The 24,932-nt window shown below is 47.7% G+C and overlaps 1 protein-coding gene across 3 annotated transcripts in view; it reads right to left on the minus strand.

Moving 5' to 3' along the window:
- TTC19 (tetratricopeptide repeat domain 19) overlaps positions 1–24,932 on the minus strand; it is a 217,180-nt gene that overhangs the window by 131,983 nt on the left and 60,265 nt on the right. For all 3 annotated transcript variants that reach the window (XM_078679988.1, XM_078679987.1, XM_078679989.1), the window contains exons 2-3: positions 24,393–24,505; positions 23,618–23,728 (exon numbers count right to left, since the gene is read on the minus strand). In XM_078679988.1, the coding sequence (XP_078536114.1) occupies positions 23,618–23,728; positions 24,393–24,505 (224 nt within the window). The remainder of the gene's footprint in view (positions 1–23,617; positions 23,729–24,392; positions 24,506–24,932) is intronic.

A 24,932-nucleotide genomic window follows, 5' to 3' on the forward strand; every position in this document is an offset into this window, starting at 1 on the left:
TGTAACGACTTTTTCCACAAAAAGTAACATGGTAAAGAAAACCATCAATAAATATTGGAATTTGATATCCGAAGACCTCAATAGCAACTGCCCGCCTCTTCACGCTTTCAAAAAAGCGAAGAACATCCGAGATCACGTGGTGTGCTCATTCCTCACGACCCCTGATGAACCATCCATAACAACCATGTGGAATCTACCTCCTATTGTGGGACATTACCGATGTGGTTCATGTAAGGCCTGTCCAGCAACAATTCAAACCAAAGTCTTCACTCATAAACAGCAACATGTTCCACTAAAGTCACATACAAACTGCAATTCCACCAATGTGGTGTACTGCATAACATGCCCCTGCGACTTGATATATGTGGGACAGACACAACAACGAGCTAAAGTACGTTTTCTGCAGCACTGTAGCCGTGTAAGGTGCAAGGTTGCAGGAGCCCCCTTGGTTGACCATTGTAATGAAAAAAACCACCCCCCGGAAAGTCTGAGGTGGACAGTTTTGGAACCATCCTACAACCTGTGGGAGGCTCATGCAAATCTGGGGTCATAATCATTCACTGCCTTTTATGCATATTTTAATAAGGCTCTGTGCTGTTTTTTCAAAGGTCATTTTTTCAAATGTCATTCTTTAAACATCATCTGACTGTCTCTGATGTATAATGAGCGCCTGACTACCATGTTCGGCAGGTTCGCGCCTTTATAGAATTATTGTGGCATGTATGTTATCTGATGATAAATTGAGACACCTTTCGCCCCACGGTAATAATCTAAGTACTGTGCGCCCGACCACCATGTTTGGCAGGTTCGCGCCTTCACCATTTATTGTGTTGTTGGACATTGGAACTTTTGCCTAAATCTTTACATTTCTGGATTTTTCAAAATGCTAATTTTTTGACTTTGTGAGGAGTCGTGGCGCGTTTTGACCGCATTGTTGTAGCAGGTCCGCTCAACCCATGATGTAGCCGACTGTGGTTTAAAATGATGTCTGTTTTTCCAAATCCATTAATATGTTTCCTACACAGCCAGTGCCTGTGGGTTTACCTGGTCCGTAATAATTATTAAACTACAACGTTAGTCTTTCTTCCTCCCCCGTTTTGAAGAATACCCACGACAGTTTGCTCCCTTGTAACCCTAGTAACGGTAGTTAGTCTTTCTTCCACGAGGTTTGTAAACCTCTCTGGTTACCCGGGCAGCACTTCCTGGTTCCAGGAGACGCGGTGAGACGCCGGCTCGCACGCTCCTTTTGACAATTACAATCCCTTCGGGTAAGTCCAGAGCAAGCGGCGCGCCTTTTTCCCTTTTGAATCAGTCACCGGGGAATTGACCCTAGAACTGATTCGTCTTTTACCCCTTGGTGTTTTGCAGATGTGGTACGAGTGATCTTTTTCACTTTAAGGATTTTTGAAAAGAAACCCCGTTCCGACGGAGGAACAATAATCAGTTGATTTATTCATATCGTACTGTCCTGACAATAAGGTAGGCTGCTTAATAGCATTTCCAATGCATATGGTTTAGCAAATACCTTTGGCAAATCACTAAAATGATCGGTGCCAATATTTCTATTACGGTCCTTTAGATTCGGACAGTACACAGCGCAGAACAAGGCATTGCCTGGTTACGGACCACGTTTTTTCTGGCCGTTGTCTGCCTGCTCCGCCAGGTAATTACTACAATGTCTAATATTTGGTATGTGGCTTTATCCTCAGTATAACTTCCCTCCTTTTTTAATTTTAATTTTTAACTTTAACTTAATTCAACCTAATCTAATCCTTAACCTTGAATAAAACGGGTCCTTCCGTTTCTCAAATGTGTCGGGACTCCTTTGAGACCGGTTAAAGTAATGAGATTTCACCTCTATTTTGTGCTTAGGAATCAGCCCCACCCTACCCTCCACCTCCCTTCACGTCCTGACGAAGACCCGCGCAGTAAGGATCTACTGTCCTACATTTTCTGGGTCGAAACGTAGACATTCATCTACAACCAAGAACTCCTAACCCTAGCTTGATATATTCAGCACCCTAGGAGTCTCTTTCACGAAAAATGTATTTTTTGATATATGCTTTTTCTTGACCTCTCATATGTGGATCAATGATATTTATGATTTGACTTGTGCATTTATGCATAATGAATTTTGATTAGTGATGTGTAACTATTTGAAATGTGTTCCTTTCCTTGCACTCTTTCCCTTCCTCCTGTGGGCGCATTGAATTTTGTGTACTCTACTATTGATTTTTCAATCATTGAATGGCTCATGGTGCAGTGAAAATAAAAACACCTTGCACCCTCATTTGTTTTGGATCAATTCAACAAAAATGAGTATAAATAAATAATTGTTTGTTTGGTCTGGGACCCCTTTATATATACTTCTCCCAAAAGTAGAGCAGACCATAATGTCATACCCCAATTGGCTTAATATTTTTCTGTCCTTCCATATAATGTGAGTTTCTGACAGTAAACAGAAGTGGGGATTATGTAATTTTAGCTCTTCTGACACCAAAGATCTTTGGTTTTTACTGTTCAGCCCCGCTACGTTCCAAGCTAGACATTTTATTACATGCATTTGTAAAGTAGCAGGAAAATCAAACCCAGCTTCAAATAATCAAATAATTGGTCTTGGTCCCTCAAACAACTAACACAGCCAGTAAACCATTCAATAAACAGTGTTCTGATGTCTTTATCAGAATCTTCATCATATTCTCCCTTGTCAGCCTGCAAACAAATTTTAAGTGATCCCCCCCCCCCCCCAGCTCCCCTAACCCCCAAGCTGCTGAGATGGGTCCCACCCCCTGGCTCTCTCCCCAGCCGGGGAAGAACCACCCTCCAGCTATAGCTGCCGTTGAAAAGGCAGCTCGTGTGGTGGATCACCCTGAGAGGCTCCTGCCCCCCCCCCTTGTCAAACATCATTGTACATACTAAGCAAGTGTTAAATAAGAATGGAGCTTATTAAGCATTTTTCATATACTGAGGGGTAATCCTCTATTGACCCCTCTAAACTGAATCCTGTCTCTTGAAAAGATTATATATTTATATTCTTTTTTTTTTTTTCCCCATCACCCTTAGGGCCAGTTATGGTTATTTTACGTCTGGCTCTAGCTAGAGCTGATACTAGAGAGGTAAGCCTCTGCCTCCTTAGTATCATTAAAGAATTTTGTCCGCCCGTTTCTAATAACCTTAAGGCGGGCGGGTTCTTGGAGGAACACCTGCCCTCCACAAGACTTAATGGGATCCATCAGTTTACGGAGCTGCCACCTCCTTTCCATGGTGTCCCTGCTTAGGTCTGATCGTGCAAAAAACGAGAACTCCCCTACAGCTATTGGAGAGTTAGGGCGGGCTCTCTGCCAGACCAACTGGCGCAAAAGAAAGTTGCCAAAATAAATTAGAAAGGGACGTGGAAACTGATTCTCTCTATTTCTTTGAAACAAAGGCAGACGGTGGGCCCGCTGGATTTGCGAGTCCCAATCCCAGTCTGCCAAGTCGGGAAAGGCTTTCTGGAGTACCCCTACAATGTACGCTCTTGGGTCTGAGCCCTCAGATCTCTCCGGTATACCAAATAATCTTAGATTAGATCGTCTCTGTCTGTTTTCCAAATCCTCGACTTTTAACTGTAGTGCAGTCAGCTGGTCATCATGCTTTTCCACTACAACTGTCATTTTGGTGGTTGAATCCTCCACCTCTACCACCCGTTGCTGTAGTTCCTTGGTTTCCTGCAAGATCCCCCCGATTTTAGTGGTAAGGTCGCATAGAGAGGATTGCATCTTATTATTGTCCTCCCTAAGTTGGAGATAGTGCTCCTGTGCTTCTGCACGTTGGTTGCTCAACTGTTTACTCAATATCTTAAGTATTTCGTCCAGGGGGGGGAGAGTTGGCAGCTTCCGTTCTTGAGTCTTGTCTCAGTGATCCCTCATCTGGTGGGTTGCCCCTGTTTTTAGCCAAACCAGGTGAAGAAGAGGCTAGAACAGGACCGGGAATTGACCCCTCCGAAGAAGGGAAACTGGTGTTGCCTATTATATGGGCAGCTAAATTAGTATTAGGGTGCAAAGCATCGTTTGTGTAGGCTAGTGTTGATCCCGGAATGTCAGACGAAGCAGGCAGATTCCCCTGCACCTGAGGCTGTGCTTCCTCTGTATAGTCCTCAGAAGGCAGACTAACAGGGTCGGTTAAGATGCTTTTATCCGGAGTGATCGGTACAGGTACAGGTATAGAGTCTGTGGGGCTTGTTCCTGAGAGCCTTAGCGTCATGGTTTTGACCAAGCCCTTCGTTTCAATCCATTTTCTAAGTGAGCTTTTGTCCGGCAAGTTCTTCCTTAAAGCTTGGTTATTGCTTAGTTTTGAACGTTTAGAGATAACACCAGCCTTGCTACCTCTCCTTGTTTTTTGTTTACCCTTAGCCTTAACCTTAGAGGTGCGCCCCCCCACAAGGGGGTTGGCAGTGAAGCCATCCTCGGTCTCAGTCTCAGTCTCAACCTCGTAGTCCTCATAAGAGTCCAGCTCTATATCCCCTGTAGGCACTGTAGGCACTGTATGCGCTATATGCTCATTTTGTGCCCCGCGTTCGTCGTCCTTCAAGTGGGCTTCTGGTAGTCCTTCCAGACTGGTTGGGCCCGGATCACAGAGTGCTGGCTGAGTGACACTTGAGGGGTCAGGCCGTGGTACGGGGGCTAGGATGGCTGGGTCACCTCCCCCAAGCAGTGGCTGTTCAGCGTCACCATTACAGTGACTATTACAGTGCCCCGCTATCAATAGCTGTGCAACCGAGGGATTAATCAAAAGTCCTTCAGAGTCAATGTCAGCATTAGTATCATCATCATGGTTATGTACAGGCACTGCTATTTGGCCCCCCTCTTGGGTCGCATTGGGGTTTATAGTAGCTTTTATTAGAGTCTGTGGAGCTATTTCTCCCGCCGACCCCCCCCGTTTTGGTGGTCAGTTTAGGCCCCGTTTTGGCTGTCTTAGGGGTAGAGTCCTTAGAACCTTTAGACTGTGTCCCTACTAAGAGGGTAGGTGGTCTCAATACCTGTTTGTCTTTGACCGGATCTTCGGCTGGATTCCGCTTCTTGGTGATAACAGCTGGCACCGACTCCCCAAACGATGTGGCAGCTGCAGCTTTCTTTCCGCCAAGCAAAGCGGGGCCCCTGCTGTCTTCCGATGAGGCGCCCTCGATCGTAACCTCCGCAATGTGCGGAAGGGGTGCCGCCACTGCTGCTGCTGCTGTAGTTATTGGAGCCGCCACTGCTGCTGCTGCTGTAGTTATTGGAGCGGCTGTAACGGGGGGGCGCTGTCGCCTGCTTGCTGTTCCTCGTCGAGCGCGGCGGATTCGGATTCTTGGGAGACATTCTCCTAAGCCGCAAAAGCCGGCAGTCACTCGCCGGCCAAGATTGAGCCCAATCCAGCCGATCCCGGAGCTGCTGACCAGGTCGTGAAGCATCCGCCGGAGCAGCCAGGCCGGGTCTGGGAGCCGGAGCATCGGCGTTCTATTAGAAGAAAGAGCCACCAGCACAATTTTTTTTTTTTAAAGAGTCGGAGGTTTTAGATTTGTTGGCTCAGCGCTTTATATACTCAGTCCGATTCAGTTCGTTTCTATCCCGTCTCAGTTCCAGTCAGTGCCATTCCGTTGAGTTGCAAATCCTTGCAGATTCAGGAGAGAGGAGCGAAGCCTCCAGGAGAGCCAGCGGCACGAATCCTCACTCCGCCATCTTGGATTCCAAAATCCTCCATACTAAGTGAAAAAATACCTGGCTGAATTACTCTCAAATATAAACCAAAATTCGAAAAATTCCCGAAAAACCAAAAATCCGGTGGCAGCGATGTGTAATAGTGTGCAGTGTTTGATAAAGTTATATTACACAAAATACCAAGAGTATTGTTAAAGTATTATACATTTCAAGCTAAAAATGATTGAATAGAATACAGGCACTAGACACAATACATGTCAAGGGAAAAAGCAAAAACGTGTTCATTTGTCATAAATAACAAGCAAATTCAATTCTGTCATTAAGCCCATTGGGCTTGCTCGAGGAGAGTCTATGAATCCAGGTGTTTTCACGTTGCAGCAGGTACTTGTTATTGTCTCTTCCTTCTCGTTTTTCCACACATTCCAGTATGAGAAATTTTAATTGAGAAATACTGTGGTGTGCTTCCAAAAAATGTGTTGCTATAGATGATTTAATGTTGTGTGTCCGAATGTTTGATTTTTGTTCTGTCATTCTTGTTTTTCTTTTTCTTTTGGTTTTACCAACATAGGGTTTGCCACAGGGGCATTTGAGTAAATAAATCACGTTTGCAGTGTCACATGTTGCAGTCACTCTAAGCTTTATCTCATAACCCTTCATGGGATGATTGATGACATTTTCCTTGATGATATTATTACAGTTCTTGCAATTTAAGCATGGTCTTGTCCCTTTATATGTTTTTCGAATTTTGGTTTATATTTGAGAGTAATTCAGCAAGGTATTTTTTCACTTAGTATGGAGGATTTTGCAGAAGCGGCAATACTCACTAGTGTTTGTTTTCGGAGAATATTGAAAACGTTAGCTTGAGTCTTTTTTCCTGGGACGAGAGTCAAAAATTTGCTAGCATTCGCGACAAGAATTTTCAATTCTATTAAGGACACGGAGGCGAGGATTATGCTTCTCAATCTTTACTGCATAAAACACAGCAGCCAATGAAAATGTATATTTTCAGTAAACAGTAACAATAAAACTTCATTACCCATGAACACCCATGAGTATAGGCACGCCCCCACAGTCCATAAGAACCCCTTGCGTGCTCCCATCATCCTCTTTCTTTGAGGCGAAACAAGTCCAACAAAAACTTGAACAGTCACAATCCTCCAACGTGGAAGAACATCTTCAGGCGGAACATCTTGACCTCTGTAGTCGATCAGTCCGACTTCTTATCAGATCCTGCAAGAAAGGAATAACACCACCGTAATCCTTGCACAACAGGGTGGGTAAGCTTAATACAGACAGTACATTAAGCCGGGTGGGATAATCCTCGCCTCCGTGTCCTTAATAGAATTGAAAATTCTTGTCGCGAATGCTAGCAAATTTTTGATTCTATTACAGGACCGGAGGCTTCAGATTATGCTAGTTTAACACTGATTAAATACCACAGAAGTAATATCTCCCACCGGCTTGTAATAAAACGTCTTAAACGTTGAATCAGAGGACCAATCTGCACAATGCATAATATCTTGGATACTGGATCCTAAACCATATGACTTGGACGCCATCGCGCCTCTAACTGAATGGGCACCAAAAATACTTGTATCAACACCTGCTTCCTTCATAATGAACCGAAGCCATCTAGCAATAGTGGCAGCCGCCACTGGTTTAAAGGGCTTTTGAATAGCAATCAATAATTGTGAACAGCCCTGCGGCCGCAAGGCCTTCGTACATTCCTCGTAGGTCTTCAAACAGTGGACCACACATAGTTTTTCATTGTCAGGAAAAGCATTATAAGATATATGTCGAGACATTGTTTTAGTACGACCTGTAATATGAAAAGAAACCCCTTCCGGGGTAAACACTCTACCTGTTACGTCGAGCGCTCTGACATCTGAAGATCTTCTGCAAGAGGATAAACAAAGCAACATGGCTAATTTAGCCCACAATTGCTTCCTAGACAGGAGAGAATTAACCGGCCACCTGTCGAGCAAAGAAATCACCACCGAGACATCCCACAAACCCGTATACTTGGGTTTGGGAGGGTTGGCCACCCTGATGCCTTTCAACAATTTACAAACAACCGGATGCATGCCTACTGGTTTACCATCCACCAGGGCATGCCCCGCCGAGATGGCTGAGCGAAAGTTGTTGACCGAACGATACGCTAGGCCTTCCGCCGCCTTCTCGGATAGAAAGTTCAAAACTTGGGGTAACTCTGCCCCCACGGGATCCAGACGTCGTCCCACGCACCAATCCACCCAGTTCTTCCAGGCAGCGGAGTATCGCTTCCTGGTGGAAGGTGCCCAAGCCTGCTTGATAAAGTCAGCAGCCTTGTCCGAAATTCCTGTCATTTGCCACTGTTCCCTGAAAGCCTCCATGCCATCAGGGATAACCTGCCCTCCAACAGCAACGGGTGCTGTTCCTGACGAGGGCCCTGCAACAACCACTTCAAATCCGGCAGTAGCCGGGGGCGGTCGCAGCTCCACTGCAACAACTTGGGAAACCACGCTTGTGATGTCCACCACGGAGTCACCATGACAATTTCCGCTGCTTGCCGTATCACCTGAGTCATTACTCTGGGAATCAACAGGAAGGGGGGAAATGCATACTGGGTCCCCACCGACCAATCCTGGAGAAATGCGTCCGTTGCCGTTGCCATCGGATCCGGTCTCCAGCTGAAGAACCGGGGAAGTTGAAACGTCAACCTGGATGCGAACAAGTCCGTCTGAAAAGGACCCCAAATCGCCTGCAACCAGAGAAAGACCTGGGGAAGCAGCTTCCAGTCGCTGTAATCCCTCAAGTGTCTGGAATGCCAGTCCGCCACTTGGTTGGCCTGACCCGGGATGTACTCCGCTATGACTGATATCTGGTTCTGTAGACAGTAATGCCAAAACTCTTTGGCTATCTGGACAAGAAGAGACGACCTCGTGCCGCCCAACTTGTTGATATACCTCACTGCGGACACATTGTCCAGTCGCAGGAGGATGCAACATGATGTCTGCTTCGGGGATAACGTGCGGACCGCGAACGATCCTGCCAGTAATTCCAAACAGTTTATGTGAAGTTCCAGATCCTGTGATGACCCCTTGCCGCCTGTGGAAACATCTCCACAGCGCGCGCCCCAGCCCCATCTGCTGGCGTCCGACTCGATTATCACATCCGGTCGCGACCCGAAGATCGCTCTGCCGTTCCAGGCATCCACGTGGCCTAGCCACCATTGGAGTTCGTGCCGAACCTCGTCCGTAAGCGGAACCGAGTCCGTATACGAGAGACCCTTCTGAAGGTGTCTGATCTTCAGACGTTGGAGGGCTCTGTAGTGCAAAGGACCTGGAAATATCGCCTGGATAGATGACGCCAGGACTCCTACAATCCTGGCCAGGGTCCTGAGCGTGACCGAATGACTGTCCAGTAATTTCGTGATCTCTTTCTTCAGCTCCCTCAATTTCGCCTGCGGAAGCCGCAGCTGCGCCGTGAGGGAGTTGATTGTGAACCCCAGAAAGTCCATCACCTGAGACGGGACCATCACGGATTTCTTCAGATTGATCACAAACCCTAAGCGATGCAACAGTGCAGTAGTCATGGTCAGCTGTTGCTGCAATACCGACCTGTCCTGCGCCATGATCAGGACGTCGTCTAGATAAATGATCAGACGCACTCCCCTCTCCCTGAGATAGGCGACCACTGGTTTCATGACCTTGGTGAAGCACCAGGGAGCCGAGGAGAGACCGAAAGGAAGGGCCAGGTACTCGTACCAACGGCCGTCCCAAAGAAACTGCAGGAACCTGCGATGTGGCGGAAAAATCGGAATAGAAAGATACGCATCTTTCAAGTCCAACCGCACCATCCAGTCTCCTTCTTGTAACAAGTCTGCTAACATGTGAATACCCTCCATCTTGAAATGGTTGTATAGCAGATACTGATTGAACTCCTTGAGGTTGAGCACTAGTCTGTTGCCACCACCTTTCTTTTGAACGATAAAAACATTGCTGGAGAAGCCGCAAGGGCTTCGCTGACACTGAGCTATCGCGCCCTTCCTCAGCAAGTCTGCCACCTCTGCGTCTATGAAACTGTGATCTTGTTGGGAAAAACGGAGAGGTGGCGAAGGGAACGCTTGCGCCGGGGGAGAATAGAATTCCAGGTGGAACCCCTGAATGGTCTGCAAAACCCAAGCATCCTGAGTCAACATCTGCCAGTGTAGAAGACAATGCTGTGTGCGACCCCCCAAAGGAAGAAGAGACACATCCATGACACTCACCGGAACTCTGGTGGGCCTTGAAATTTGCCCTGTTGTTTCCCGACTGGAAGCGTCCTCTGTTGAATCCTTTTCGAGAAGGGTAGAAGGTGCCTCCGCGGGTCGAGTCCCACTCGCCCCGGCCTCGTCCAAAATCACCTCTCTGGGAGCCTCTCTGGAAGCCTCGGCCTGACGAGCGACCCCCGCCTCGCCCGGCCCTGTTGAAAACACCCTGCGTGAGTGCTCGCTTGATCCCACTCTGGGCCTTGTCTAATGCGGTGAAGGTACCAACATATTTGGTGACATCCTTAACGAAACGGTCACCGAAGAGACAACCACCAGCCAGAGGACCCGGCTCCGCCTCCGCCAGTTCTGTCAAATTGCCATCCATGCGTAACAGCAAGGACTTGCGCCTCTCCGAAGAGACTGCGCAGTTCGCGTTGCCCAGAAAGCAAATCGCGCGCTGAGTCCATTCAGCCAAGATGTCAGGGTCTACAGGTGTCGCCCCTTCCTTGGCCGCAAGGGCCATTTCCAAGATCTTGGCCAGGGGCCCAATGACATCAAGCATCTTGTCCTGACAGCCCCGCCAGGCCCTGTCAAGCCCTCTTTTGGGATCTTTTGAAAACTTTTTCAAGAAGGTCAGCATACTTGTGTCAATCTCCGGAGTGTCGGCGACATTGTCCGGTATATCTGGACGTGGGCACTCTGACCGCAGCCGGTTGCGTACCTCCCTCGTGAAGCTCTTGCGGAGGTGATCGTGAATGTACTCCGAAACGTCCGCTGGCGGGACCCAGTCCGAAGACCGAGGGTGAATTATGTCTGAAGGGTCAAAATGGAAGGCCCTGGGTGTCTTGACCTCCGCCGCCTTGGAGACCGGCTTAGCCTTCTTAGGGGGTGGAGGCTGCTCCTCCGACGAATCAGTGCCCGTACTGGTATCAGTGTAGGTAGTGGTGGTATCTGTGTCCACCACTATTTGGCGCTTACTCTTCGCCTTGCCCCCAGATCGTGGCTGGGTAGGAGCGTCCCGATCCTGCAAGGAAGCCATGGACTGGGCGTGAGGCCACATGTGTTGGTCGTCCGAAACTGCTGCAGAAGTAGAGGGAGTAGGCCGTTTCTGCTTCTTATGCTTGCCATAGCCGTGGCGCTTAGCAAAGCCCTCTAATTGCTTTTTAATGGGGCGTAGGGCCACTGCAAGTGCCTGCTGCACAGTCTGGGGGACTTTCGTGTCCATGGCTCTATTCACGGAAGCCTGGACCGAGGCATCCAGTGCTTCCACAATATTATCCTCCAGGACTGCATCCTGCTGTCCTTCTGATGTTTCCTCCCCTTCTGCCTGTTCTTCATCAGGGTACTTAGCCCAATTTTCCATGGTGCTACTAGGTCAACAAGGGAATAAACCCTGGCAGAAATGGGGGTGGTGGGGGGGGTCAGCCCACTGCACACAATTAATAAACCTGTGAAACTATACCCAAACCCCCTCAGCAATGCTGTATTCAATAGGGCCAGTGACCCAGGTCCACAAAATACAGAGAGCGTGTGCACACTCAGGACCTCGTTTTCTTACTACCAGAGCAGGCGGTATGACGAGAGGCAAGCCGGTGTGTGAAAACGCGCAAAAACGCGCGTTCCTGTCAGCCAGGGAGACGTGCCGAGGCGCGCCGCCCAAAACGCTACCAAATCCTACCAAAAGGAAGCCCAAATGGTCAGCGTTTTTGGGCGCGCGCGTCGGCCGCGAGCCACCCGGCCTGTACGCAGGGCGTATTAGGGAGCCTCTGCGCGCCCTCAGGCTGCCGGTAACGGGCCCATCTGGGAGACGCGGCGGCCCCTCGCCGGTCAAAGACCGTAATGATCGCGCCGAAGCGCGCACGCTCCCCAGCGGAAGCAGCCCCAGTGAAGACGGCCCCACAGCGAACGCGCAGCGAGGTGAGAGCACCCTTCGCGCGTAGTCACCAAAACACAGAATAAACACCGAATAAACACAACACCAGAGATCACACCTGCGTCCTCAATCAGGGAGCGGACTGAGCCGCTGTAACTAAAACAATAGCAAAACACATAAGCTATTACAATAAACTCCCAAAGCACCCCCAACAGACAAGCAGAGTGAGGGGACAGGGAAGGTGCACTTAACTCTGGCTTGTGAGCAGCAAAGAAAGAGGATGATGGGAGCACGCAAGGGGTTCTTATGGACTGTGGGGGCGTGCCTATACTCATTGGTGTTCATGGGTAATGAAGTTTTATTGTTACTGTTTACTGAAAATATAAATTTTCATTGGCTGCTGTGTTTTATGAAGTAAAGATTGAGAAGCATAATCTGAAGCCTCCGGTCCTGTAATAGAATCTGTTAGCTAGATTGTTCTAGTCATGTGACCGGCGGAGTAACCAATAGAAAGCCGAGTGGAGAATAGACACGGAAGCGCGGAAAGCGTCCGGTTCGTTTGATAGTGGTGGAACGTGGATATCTTAGAAAGTTGGAAACCGGCGTCTGATAAACATTTAATACGAGGTTAGTGCAATTGGAATTATGACAGAAGAGCGTTATGATTAACAAGGTCTATAATCTAAACTTGAGAGGCTAATGGAGTATTGTGGTTTCATTTAGGTTTTATCGTTCGCGATGATGCGAACAGGGATTTCATGTGAGTGTTTCTTTTTGAATACTTGGGTTACCTTTTGGCTTTCACACACAGCACGGTTTCAGCATGAATTCTCCCGTTTTTTTCAATGCACTCGTTTTTTACAGTTACATTGCGCAGTAGATAGTTAACACACAATGAGTATTATTCAAATTCACTAATTGTTTTGATTGAAAGTACATATCTTTTTTTCTGAATTCACAGTGCTACTCTCTGAAGAAGGGCGTCCTAGAGCCGGAATGCATAGGAGTGAGTGATGCAATGAGAATCTATGGAAAATGAATTTTCTGATGTGACAAGAAAAATCATGAAAACCTTATATTTAAATTTATGAAAAATTCAAGAATAAAAGGAATTTAATTGTCAATGAACTAAGGAGTGGAATCCTCTTTTGACATGGGAGGAGACTGAAAGTGTGCCTTTTTGGGATGCGACTAATGATTCATTGGAAGCACGGTTAAGGTTTGGATACAAAAAGCGTCGTAGGTCGGAAGACGCTACCAAAGGAGCACCTAAGTTTTGTGAATCTCTTGTTTTATTTATATTATTATTTACCTCAGGCTGTGCACCTGGAGTGCAATTATTGTTAGGTAAAGAATGAGAGTAGAAAGGACTGGAGAGATGTATGAGAGAAAGGAAAGACACAAAAAGGTATGAGGGGAAGAGACGGTACAAAAGGAGAACAACTAAATTTGATAGAACGAAAGAAAAGAGGAAGACATAGAGGTCCAGGGGCACGACAGGCAGATAATGGAACCGCAAAAAAAAAGCATAAAAATGCAAAGTTAAGGATAGGTAGGTACACGGAGAAGAGCAAGGGGAATCTACCATACAGGGAGAAGAGCAAGGGTAATCTACCACTTAATGCGAGCGCAAATGCAAGAAGAAAGTAAAAACATGAGAAAAATAGAAATACAGAATGGAATGGTCCAAGAGCGCAAGGCACACAATCCACATATCATAATCGCCGCTTCAGCCAGGCTGCAGACCTGGAAATAAACATGGTGCGGAAAGCGCATATGAAAAAAAACTCCGGCCCACAATTTTCTATGAAAGGAGTTCTCCCGAAACTAACAGCCTGATTCATGTACGGGCCGTTTTGCGTGTCCCTAATAGCGATTAATAGCGACTCGCTATTGAGGAAACGCAAAACGGCATTCATGTACTTTTCGGGGAAAAAAGAGCGACTCGCACGCGGGCGCTAAAGCCGTTAGCGACCTACAAAAAACGCAGAAAAATCGCTATTTCCGGCTACCTGCGATCAGGATTGCGACTCGCAATCCCGATCGCACGGGATAGCGACTCGCAATCCCGATCGCACGGGATAGCGACTCGCAATCCCGTGCGATCGGGAATGCGAGTCGCAATCTCGCGGGATCTGGAAAACGGGAAGACGCATTCCGAGCACCGTGATGACATCACAACCAGGAAGCAGCCAAATCCCACCCCCAAACACCACAGTGACGCTATCAGTCGAGTGTTCACGACGGAAAGCTGCCGCTAAACCGCCGTTAGCGACTCCCGACCCCGCCGAAATAGCGACCGCCATGTCCGACGAACCTCAGCCAGGCCCCAGCAACAGCGCTGGCCGCAAGCGCAAACTGAAATTCTCCGAGCAGGAGCTGGAGAACCTTATAGAAGGGGTGGTGGCCAACCACGACCAGCTGTTTGGTGCCAACTCCCGGAGGGTCCCAGAGCAGGAGAAGCGGAGGATCTGGGTGGGGATTGCCTCCAGCGTCAACTCTGTGGGCGTTGCGGACAGGTCGTTGGAGGAGCTGAAAAAGCGCTGGTACGACCTCCGAGGGCGTTCCAAGGAGAGGGTGGCGGAGCGCCTTGGTGAGGCATCAGGCACTGGAGGTGGTGGACCGACTGTCCCACCCAACACCCCCCTGGAGGACCAGGTAGAGGACACCTTGGAGAGGGAGGCGTGTGTTGGCGTGACCCCTCTGGACTCCTCCCGCCCCACCCAAGACACCCAAGGTAAGTGGCATGCGACTGCGACCCTGTCCCCTATGACCGTCCCTGACCAAATAGGCTCACTCAATGGCCCTTAGTCATGCCTATGTTGTGCATCAGGAAATGCCCTGAAGCATTGTGGGAGACGTAGTATGTCCACAATGTAGTAGTACCACAATGCGGCCAGAAAGGTTCCAAAGTGCGCAATTCCACAGCCATCCAGGGAATGACACCCAGCATGCATGTAACATCTGCACGTCTGACAGTCACATGCACCTAATGAGTATCCACTTACCCTCACAGGTGCGGATGATAGCAGTGACAGCGAGAGGCTGCTGATTGATGAGGAGGCCCAGGAGGAGGAATCCCCACCCGATACCCAGCCACCAGCCCTGCCGCTGCGCCAACACCAGCAGCCAGGCCCCCCACCGTACCTGCTGCAACATCTGCAGGCCCACCGGCTGCCAAGTCCAGGCCCCCCACCTTACCAGCTGCAACATCTGCAGGCCCACCGGCTGCCAAGTCCAGGCCCCCCACCTTACCAGCTGCAACATCTGCAGGCCCACCGGCTGCCAAGTCCAGGCCCCCCACCTTACCAGCTGCAACATCTGCAGACCCACCGGCTGCCAAGTCCAGGCCCCCCACCTTACCTGCTGCAACATCTGCAGGCCCACCGGCTGCCAGAGCCAGGCACCCCACCAATGTGCCTCCAGTGCCTGCCGCACCTGCAACACCAGCTGCTACACCATCTGCAGCACGTCCATCAAGATCTGGGCCAGCCACATCCGCTACACAGCGGCCTAACAGCAGGAGGGGCAATGGGCATCTCCATGCCTGCATGAGCGTGGAGCGGCGCATGCTGCGAATACACCAGCGCCAGTCGCAGCAGCAAGGAGCCATCCCGCTCCAGCTGCATAAGATTGGCCGCAATGTGGCGGGAGTCGGCGAGCGGATGGACCGCATGACGGCGGCCATGGACCGCATGACGGCGGCAATGGAGGACAATACTGCAGCGCTGGTGAAGCACCGCAGTGTTGCAAGCAGGCGCCACCACCAGCTGTTGAGCCGGCTGTCCACCTATAGTCGCTCAAATTATGTGGCAGCAAATGCCACCACCCAGCTGTCGCGGCGCTCGTTGACCCAGCAGCACCAACTGGTCCAGTGCTGCGAGGACATTACCCGGGTGCTGGAGCACTTGACCACCGCCGTTACCGCACTGCATACACCTGTGCTTCCGGCCATTGTGGGGGGAGACGATGCGAGTGAGGGTGCCTCCAGTGTGAGCAGCCACTCTGCCACGCAGGCCCCCCCACCTAGGCGCAGCACCAGGGCTACGCCTGGTACAGCTGCCCAGGATGAGGAAGAGCCTCACAGGCGCCTGGGAATTTTGCGCCGGAGGCGCCAATGACATTATTGTGTCAGGGACACAGGCGCAGGCTGAAGCTAAGCCTGCCATGAACATTCACATGCAGTATGCAGGAATACTGCATTTTGTAAATAGTTGTTACCATGACCCTTTTTTCTTGTGATTCTAACAAATACATTTATTTTGCTGCACACATTCGCCTTGTGTAATCATTACAGTTTGCATGCAATTGTGATATGTGGGGTGGGGGAAGGGGGTGGGCTAGAAATTGTTAGCTGTGATGTGGTTGCGACGTCTGTGGCCTTCAGCTGGGTTCTCCCCGCGTGCATGGTGCGCATGTGCTGGTGGCCGGTCGTCCCCCTCAGATTCACTGCCTGAGATGTCAACTGGTATCCGGCGCTTGGTTGCAATGTTATGAAGCATTGCACAGACAGCCACAATGCGGCAGCACGCTGCAGGACTGTAATACATGGCCCCACCTGTCTTGTGCAGTATACGGAACCTGCTCTTGAGCAGGCCAAATGTCCTTTCAATACAGTTCCTTGTCCGGATGTGCGCAACATTGTAGCGGCGTTGCTGAGGTGTGGCAGGGTTGAGGTAAGGGGTCAGGAGGTATTCCCGTAGGGCGTAGCCACTGTCACCTGAATGAGAGGAGCAGATGTTGATTGCCTGTGCAGCGCAGTTACTTCATAGCAATGTGACATTGTCGACAAAGTGTACTTACCAAGTAGGTGTCCTTCCCCAAACTCTCCCCTGATCAGTCGTGTGTGGAGTCCGCTGTGCCTGAAGATAAAGGAGTCATGGGTACTCCCTGGGTACTGGGCCACAATGTCAGTGATGATGGTCTTGGCATTGCAGACCATCTGTATGTTGAGGGAGTGGTACGACTTCCTGTTGCGGTACATATACTCCGTGCCAGCTGGTGGGCAGATGGCGACGTGGGTACAGTCTATGCAGCCGAGGACATGGGGAAAATGGGCAACATTATAAAATTGTAGTTTTGTGAGGTCCAAATCCTGTTGGCTCGTGGGAAATGTGATGTGCCGGTGGAGCTGGCTGAGCATGGCGTCAACAAAAGTGTGGAGGCAGCGTGACATGGTGGGCTGGGATATCCCCCCAGCAGCGGCTACTATGCCCTGGAAACTGCCGGAGGCCAGGAGGTGCAGGCTGCACAATACCTGCACATGTGTGGGCACAGAATTGTTTCGCCTTGTTGGGTGCTGCATGATGGGGTCGAGTTCTTGTATCAGCCAGGTGATCATTTCCCCATTCAGCCTGTATTTAGCATAAATCTGTTCTCTGGTTTGCCCCAGCAAGGTGACCCGCTGCCGGTAAATCCTTGCCTGCCTCATGCGTCTCCTCCGTGCTGCTCGCTGTAGCCTTCGCCGCCTCACCACCATGTACATCCCAGGCATTGTGGAACGCCTAATGCTGCTGCTGAATGTCCTTATGTGTGATTGGTCAGGCCTGGACCTGTTGGTGATTGGCTAACAGTTTTTCAAATTTTGGTTCATCATGGCTTTTATGGTTACCACCTGCTTTGAGTTGTCCTTAAATTGCGCCGCGCAAACGTGCGATTTAGCGCTTTTTCGCTAATGTATTTCTTTCATGAATGCCGATTGAGACAATATTGCGTTTCGCTATTCAATTCGCAGATTCCGTGGTTGGTCGCTATTTCAGTATCGCTAATGCTCGACTTCCCGGAGTCTGCGACTATTACTGCGTAATCGCTATTCCGATCGCTATTATTTTTTTGCGATTTCGCTATTTCGTACTTGAATGCCGATTCCGTGTTTTGCACCCGCAATTGCGTTTTCGCAGCCATTGCGGGCGCTATTTCGCTTCATGAATCAGGCTGAAAATCTCCTAGACAGCAGTGCAAACTAATCGGTGAAGACTGGAATCTGGCTCACTCTAGTGAGATAATTCTAATGTGTTAACCAAAGTGTTATTTCTTTTAGATCTTTAAGTAATAATAGCGCTGACTGGACATTCATAAGAATTATTAATGAGTACAAAGGGAATGGCATGAAAGGCTTGCATTTGAATGCTTGCGAATTTCTCGCTTATGGTGTCTAGCCAAAACGTAGGAGGAGTACGGGAAGAAAAGCAGGTTCAGTGGTAATAGGCATGAAGCCAGCAGTCCAGTGTCAAGTGCACAAAACTTTTTTTACAACATGTTTTACCAGGTGTTCCTTATTTATTTTATAGACCACATATCAATAACAGTAACCCTATCAACTTGGTCTGCATGACCTGCGCATAGTGACAGGTTTGAACTACAGGCCGATAGCGGGGAAATTATATTCACAAGAGAATGAAATCCATTTACAGTAGTGGAATGACCCGAAAGATTTATGTATATTCTTACAGCCTGATTCATCAAGCTAAATTGCACTTGCAAAGGGCAAGATTCTCAGAATCTTGCCTTTTGCGAGTGCAATTTTTGCATTTGGGATTCATCATCCCAAATGCAAAATTCGCTATTAAAGAATTCGCACATTTGCGAAGAATTGCATTTAAGGAATCTCTATTTGAGATTCCTTAAATGCAATTCATGAATCATTTTAAAATTGCGAAATTGCAATTTTGGGCCGCTATTTACCGAGAGGTCAGACCTCGTGGTAAATAGCAAAAACGTAGAAAAATGCATTTAAATGCATTTTTCTAAGTTGCATGTTACACACACACATGTCCTTTGGACATGTGTGTGCGCAACACCAATGTAGATTACATTTCAGGGGTGCTACAGGATGTCCTTTGGACACCCCTGCACCCTTGAAATCGCATCCTTATTTGCGATTAGCAATTTGCTAATCGCAAATAAGGAACATGTAGGAATCGCAATATTTTTTGCAATTCCTACATGAATCCCGTTTTGCAAGTCCTTAATAGCGATTCCTTATGATTCGCTATTAGGGGCTCGCAAAACGGGAGAATGATGAATCTGGCTGTTAGATCCTAATGAACACAGGCCAAGAGGAACACCTGCATACAACCCACCAAAAATGCAGTCAGCTATTGAGACAGGGTAACACACAGAGGTTCTTGCTCTCAGAGACCACACATACAACAGTCATGCAGTCAGACTCATGCAAGCAAGCTTACACTGACGGCCTGGGTTATGGATAAGGAAACAGAGGGACAGATTGATGCAAGCTTCACATACATTTAATCCTCAGCATTTCTGTACAGAACTAAAAAGGTGACCGGTATGGGCGCACTGCACTTGTTCCCTCTTACTCTCTCCATGTGCAATGATCTGTGACTCCCTATCGGGCTGCACTCTTTTGGTGTTTTTGATTGGCGTGCTTGACTTTGGCTTGGAGTACTATGCACTAGCAAAGGGTGTGGTTATATTTGACAACCTTTGAAATGGAGTGAGCTCCCACCAATCAGGGAAACACCTATGAAGTACCATGACTACAGTACTTTTTCCCACTGAAAGGCCCGGCCATACATCCAGCATTGACAGAACTATGGGCAAGATGAACAAAAGACTGGTATTAAAAAGTGGTTACAAAATATGCATCAACTTTTCATGACCATATTGAATTTTGCAAAAGCGCCCTATGTACTAATAGATCTCATCACAAAATGTCCATCCGAGGAGGGACAGGGGAGCAGCAGAACAACCTGTCTAGTGAATATTAATTAGGCATGATTGCCATTTGCAACCCCCATGACTCACTGCAAACACAAGGATGGTGGCCTGCAAGGAACAACAGACAACCACCCCAGGGTTTGTATTCCTAAACACAATTTCTTTTTTAAAGAGAAGAGCAGCCTGTATTTCTTGAAGAAAGCATAGCTGTTGTAACATCACTACTGTGGTGGACGACACTGAACAGCAGGGGGAAGCCTACTCATCGGTCCGTGCTCTCAGCCCCGAACAGGCCCAACAATTTTTATTCTCTCTGGGTCTACGCTCACTGCCTCTCAGGGAGGGGGCGGGAGAAGGCAGAAAGCTCATTAAAGATCAAAAGGTGCCCTTCGCCCCATAACGGACTCAGCAGTCTTTCTGCCCCTGCTCCTAGGCCCATGCCCTAAAGGGTCTGGTTTGCTGTGCTTTTCTTTGCTACATGAATGTTTTTGAGTGCATCTTTAAGGTGGTCCCACATTTCACAACACTCAGGTTTGATTTCATATGACAGTGTCGCTTTTGGGAGAACACATCCTGGAATTCATTCATAACCGGGCAATGCAAAGACCAAGCGCCCCCTTAGACAGCTATTTCTCCACCTCAATTTTAGGGCAAATGTAAACTCCCCAATGCATTCCGATCAGGGTTGGTCAAACAGGAATCCATAATCTTTTTTTCTACTCTTTTTAGCTCAAATCGTCTTCGTGGGCTCTTTCTTAGATCCTGAAAGCCTTTTTATATATAAAGATTCCTTTAATTCTTTTAATACACTTCATTATGTTACAAGCCACACAAAAACCTTATACTCAAGTTGTGTGGCTTTATATGCTATTTAATGACGGGGTCCAATATTAATCTTATCTCGTTTTAAAATATGCAAGTATCTACGTGTTGTATTCATTGTTGTATGTAATAAATTACACTCTTTTTGATAACGGAAAGCACTGTCTGAATGGGTGGCTTGGCTGAGTGGCATTACTGTACTTCCTGAGAACTGAGTTTTTAGCTCACTCCGCTCTGTCACACTATGTTGAGAAACAAGTGATAACGAGGATTACTTGCTAATCAACCTGTGTTATGGCCCAATAGTGCAGTGGCCCAGAACACCACTTGTAAATGACTCCAACCGCCCAGTAAACTCTGGCTGCACTGAGACTCTCCCAATCTTCACCAGGCCTCACAGTGAGCCTTGCAAAACCTGCTGCAATTCATTCAAATTCTCCCTTGGAATACAGGAACATAAACATGTTCATTAACCAGGGGCGCTTACAATGCTACAGCATGTGCTTCTGCAAAAGCTGTGTGTGTACAAGGGAAGTTTGAAGTGTCGCTGCCAAGTTATGCTTGTTTTGTGTGATAGAGCACGCATTACTGCCACACATGCACTGTCGCCAGCGAGCCTTATTGTGGTTGTGTTGCCTCCCCAAGTGGTACAGACCGGTGCACGAGCAGACTCCGGTCTGTGAACGTGCTTCTAAGACGCGCTTCCCAGAAACGGGCGCAGACTGCAGGTGCCGCCACTGGCAGGAGCTGCAGGGAACGCCAACGCGCACGCTCACGGCGTCACGCTCCTGCCCTCCCGCGTCTCTTCCAAGGCTGTTCTGCGCTCCAGGCCGACTTGTTGTCCTTGTTACGACTTGTTTTATTATTGCGATCCATGCTCTCCTACCGTCTGGTGCTGCGAGCTCAGGGTGTGTGTGCGAGCGGCGCGCATGCATGGGAGCAGCCGCAGCAGTACCGGAGGAGAGCAGCAGCTGCACAGCAGAACCAGAGGCATCGGCAGGGTGGCGGAGGACGAGGGGCTTCAGGTGTCCCAGAGCGTCCGAGCTAAGATCGGTAAGGCTGGAAGGCATGAGGAAGGAACTTGGTAACCCTCCGAGGGCTCTGCTTGGGTGGCGGTGACAGCTGCAGGATGTGGCCGCCGCTGCCTCCTTTGTTACAGGCGGCTCGAGGGGATCGGGATTTTTGGGATGGTGCATGCTGGATTCCTTGTAGATGAGCAGAGTCTGCGCCACTATTGCTGATTAAGAAGAGGTGGGTTTCTTTTGTATTTGACAGTACGGATTCTATTTGGGGAATGTGGAAACCATGCCTCTGACTTTGTGATCCATTCCCATTTCTGTTGAATGACTAGATAGATGTACAGTTATTGCCAAAATACATTTGTTTACACACTCTTTTGCGATTGAGAGACTGTTTTCATTAACGCTGTAATTAACGAAACACAAGTTATGTGCTTCTTTCTTTGTGTTTTGCTAATCGGAATTGTGTATGGTGCATTTCGTATACATTCTGTGGTGCAAATAAACCTGTTTATTGGTGCTCCTGGTTTGTCACACAGGAGATCCCAGGCACAAATGATGTGCCCTTTCTTCACACACTATGATGATCTAGCGATTACAACAAAGTTCTGGGGGCCGTGCACCAGTGTTAGCTGTCCAGATGCACCCACCCCTGAGCCTCAGAGCAGCACTAGGTGCCCCCAACGCACCCGGTATAAATATGTTTCACCTCCCTTGGCGACCCTTTAGGCTTTCGCGCCTGGCTGCAGACCAGATTTCACCTCATAGGAAGCCGCCTCAAGGAGAGAAGCTCGCTCCGTTCCGGGCAGCAACCTGTACAGCTATGTCTGAAAGGTAGGAGGTGGTCGTACCAGCCCCAACCTTCCCAAGGTACTCTTTGTAGTGTATACTCGAACACCACTCTCTTGACCGTTATTCTACCGCCCTTTTGCCTTACAGTGTTTAATCCCTGAGCTTGAATTAAGCATTCTGTATTTTGGCAACGAAATCTCAGACATAGTTTGTCAAGGATAAAACAGTGCGGTCAAGTGGGAAAGCCGAGATCAGATCTTTGACCTCAATAATTTGTGCTGAGAATCGCAGACACGTTTTAGTTAGGATATCATGCAATACAGTCAGTCATTGGTAGCACGTGCCCTGCAGACCTTAATGTGGAATGCAAGAGGCACCCACTACCTTAACCCAACCTTCGGTCCAAGGCTTTAAGTGGGATGAAAAAACTGGGGGGTCTCTCAAAGGGGAGTGGCCAATGTAATGAATGGCGTGGCTTAAAAACACATAAGCTAAACATCTGTGCTTAGCATAGTTTGCTGCCCAACTTGTATTTAGCTGTTTCTTTCATTACATCCAAATATATGATACAACATATATCATCATACCTACTACAAGTCAGGACTATTAGCTTGCAGCAACTATGGCTTGTATATAATATTGAAAAAGCTTCCACTTAAAGCCCTGGTGACACCACGACAATGTTGATGCTTTTTCAGTGTTTTTCAGCTATCTCCCTATATTGTGCTTCTCTTCCCGCCTGTGCGCTTCTCCCCGGCCCCCTTCATGATGCCCTGGCCCGCCCCAATACATGCTGCTTTCTCGTTCCTGTGCTCCTAACGCTATGCTTTAACCTATTACACATCTAACAAATACACTTCTAACAACATACAATCACAACATATCCGATACATACAATAAATAATACATAGCTATAACACAGTACCATTAGCAATGCAAATGGCTTTAACGTAAACAAAGGCGAGACCTGTTGCATTTCCAATGCTTGTTCTATATAGTGAGTATGAGGAAGTATGCAGGTGTGATACACAAGCTATACCAGCTCTGTTCATGTAAGGGTAAGGGAAGCTTACGATGCTGTTGCTTGTGCTGTTCTGTGTTTCTGTGAAGCTTGTAATAGTGGTGGATATGTACGGGTGTGTTAGTGAAGCTTGGTAAAATCTTTTCATGATAAGAAAACCAAAACGGGCTTTGTCGTTGTATGGCACTGCTACAAGCAGAGTACAGAATCCTTGCAGGTCCGTCATATTCCTACATAATATTTTGTAAGAATAATGCTGTGCAAGCTAAATGCTTTGATGCCAGTCAGTTAGTCATTGCCGCTGCTTAGTTGCAAGCTTGTGACAACTGTATAAATCATGTTTATTATTAATGTCTACAGTCAAGGCATCTTGACTGGAGATTAGAATATCTATACATACTTTTTCTTTGCTCTACACCCTCCACTTCCCCCTTCAAGATATTTCATTGTACACTCAGATCCATGCCAAAGGATGAAGATCCTTCAGAAGGCTTACATTACCAGGTCGTATGTATATATAATGGCCTTCTTGTTGTCAGACTCATGGGCGAGACGGGCAGCTTGGTGTAAAATCCGCTCTGCGTCCTCAAGTTCACTCTTCATTATGCTCAGCTGTAAAAAATAAAACCGAAGATAAGACTGACTAAAGAAGATGATCCCTGCCTCACATGCAACTGTCCTTGCTCAAGCCCTATACGTTTTAACAGTCATCAGTCCATTGGGAAATCTCTCGACTATTCCAAAGAATGGGGCTACTCTACCTAACAATGGACAAAACCCTTGCAAAGACAAGCATTTTTTAGAATTAGGTATTTAGTTGTTTCTTCCATTTAAAATGTCCTGAAAATCAAGATAATCTTTCTCCTTAAAACCTACATCATTCAGCTTTTCAAGGTAGTATTCCTTTTTAAAAGGTTTTGCTGAAAATGTCAAGCATGGTGTCACATTGCGGCGCCTTTGGATGTGTTCCTTTAAAGGCCTAATTCTATAGGTAAGGAAGCCGGTTACAATAGAGCTTGCTTGGCGCTCAGAAAGGGAGCTCTCAAAGAGGACAAATGGCTGAAATGCAGGAATATTTTGTGGTGTTCTAACAGTACAATAAGAGAATGAGTATTCTGCCTTAACTAAGCATTTCTTAAGTGGTATATCCAACTGATTACTACAGCTACCTATTTCTTAGATATTGTTTTTGAATTTGTGTTTATTAATGGCGGGCCAACAGAAATTAAGCCACAATTTTTGTATTCCAAGTGCATAATTATCTTTCATGCTTTACCTTTGCTTTTTTCAACAGAAATATAATCCTGTCTTCCTCTTCTAAACCCACGTCTTTCTGCTTCTCTTCACTTTCCTTGTCGTCCGATTTAGAGAAAGAGAAGAAGGAGAACACTGAAACGAAAACCATCCAATTAATGTTGGTAAATTTCGTGTTATGGTGTGGTTCTAATGGTAAGAACAGAAAAACTTGAGGTTCGGTCGGAAGAAAGGAAGCATTAAAATATAGCATACAATTAACAACTTTGCATTTACAATGCGCTCCCTCCATATTGTGGTAAATAAATAAATAATACCCTATTTTTGAATGTATAAATGAATAACAGATAGCTCAAAATAAGAGTCAAGATTCGAGGTAGTAGGAGTTTCGCAGGTTTATTACAGCATAAAGGACAGGAACAGGACAACCTGCATAGGAATAGGATGGCAGGGCCCAGCAGCGCTGCTGGTGTCAGGATCGGGACAAGGGGAACGGATAACTTTTTAATAACAGTACATGAGCATATATACATAGCGCAAACACATAGCATTACATTGAAAT

The sequence above is a fragment of the Lissotriton helveticus genome, chromosome 3_1 (assembly GCF_964261635.1).
Source record: "Lissotriton helveticus chromosome 3_1, aLisHel1.1, whole genome shotgun sequence".
Taxonomy (NCBI): Eukaryota; Metazoa; Chordata; class Amphibia; order Caudata; family Salamandridae; genus Lissotriton; species Lissotriton helveticus.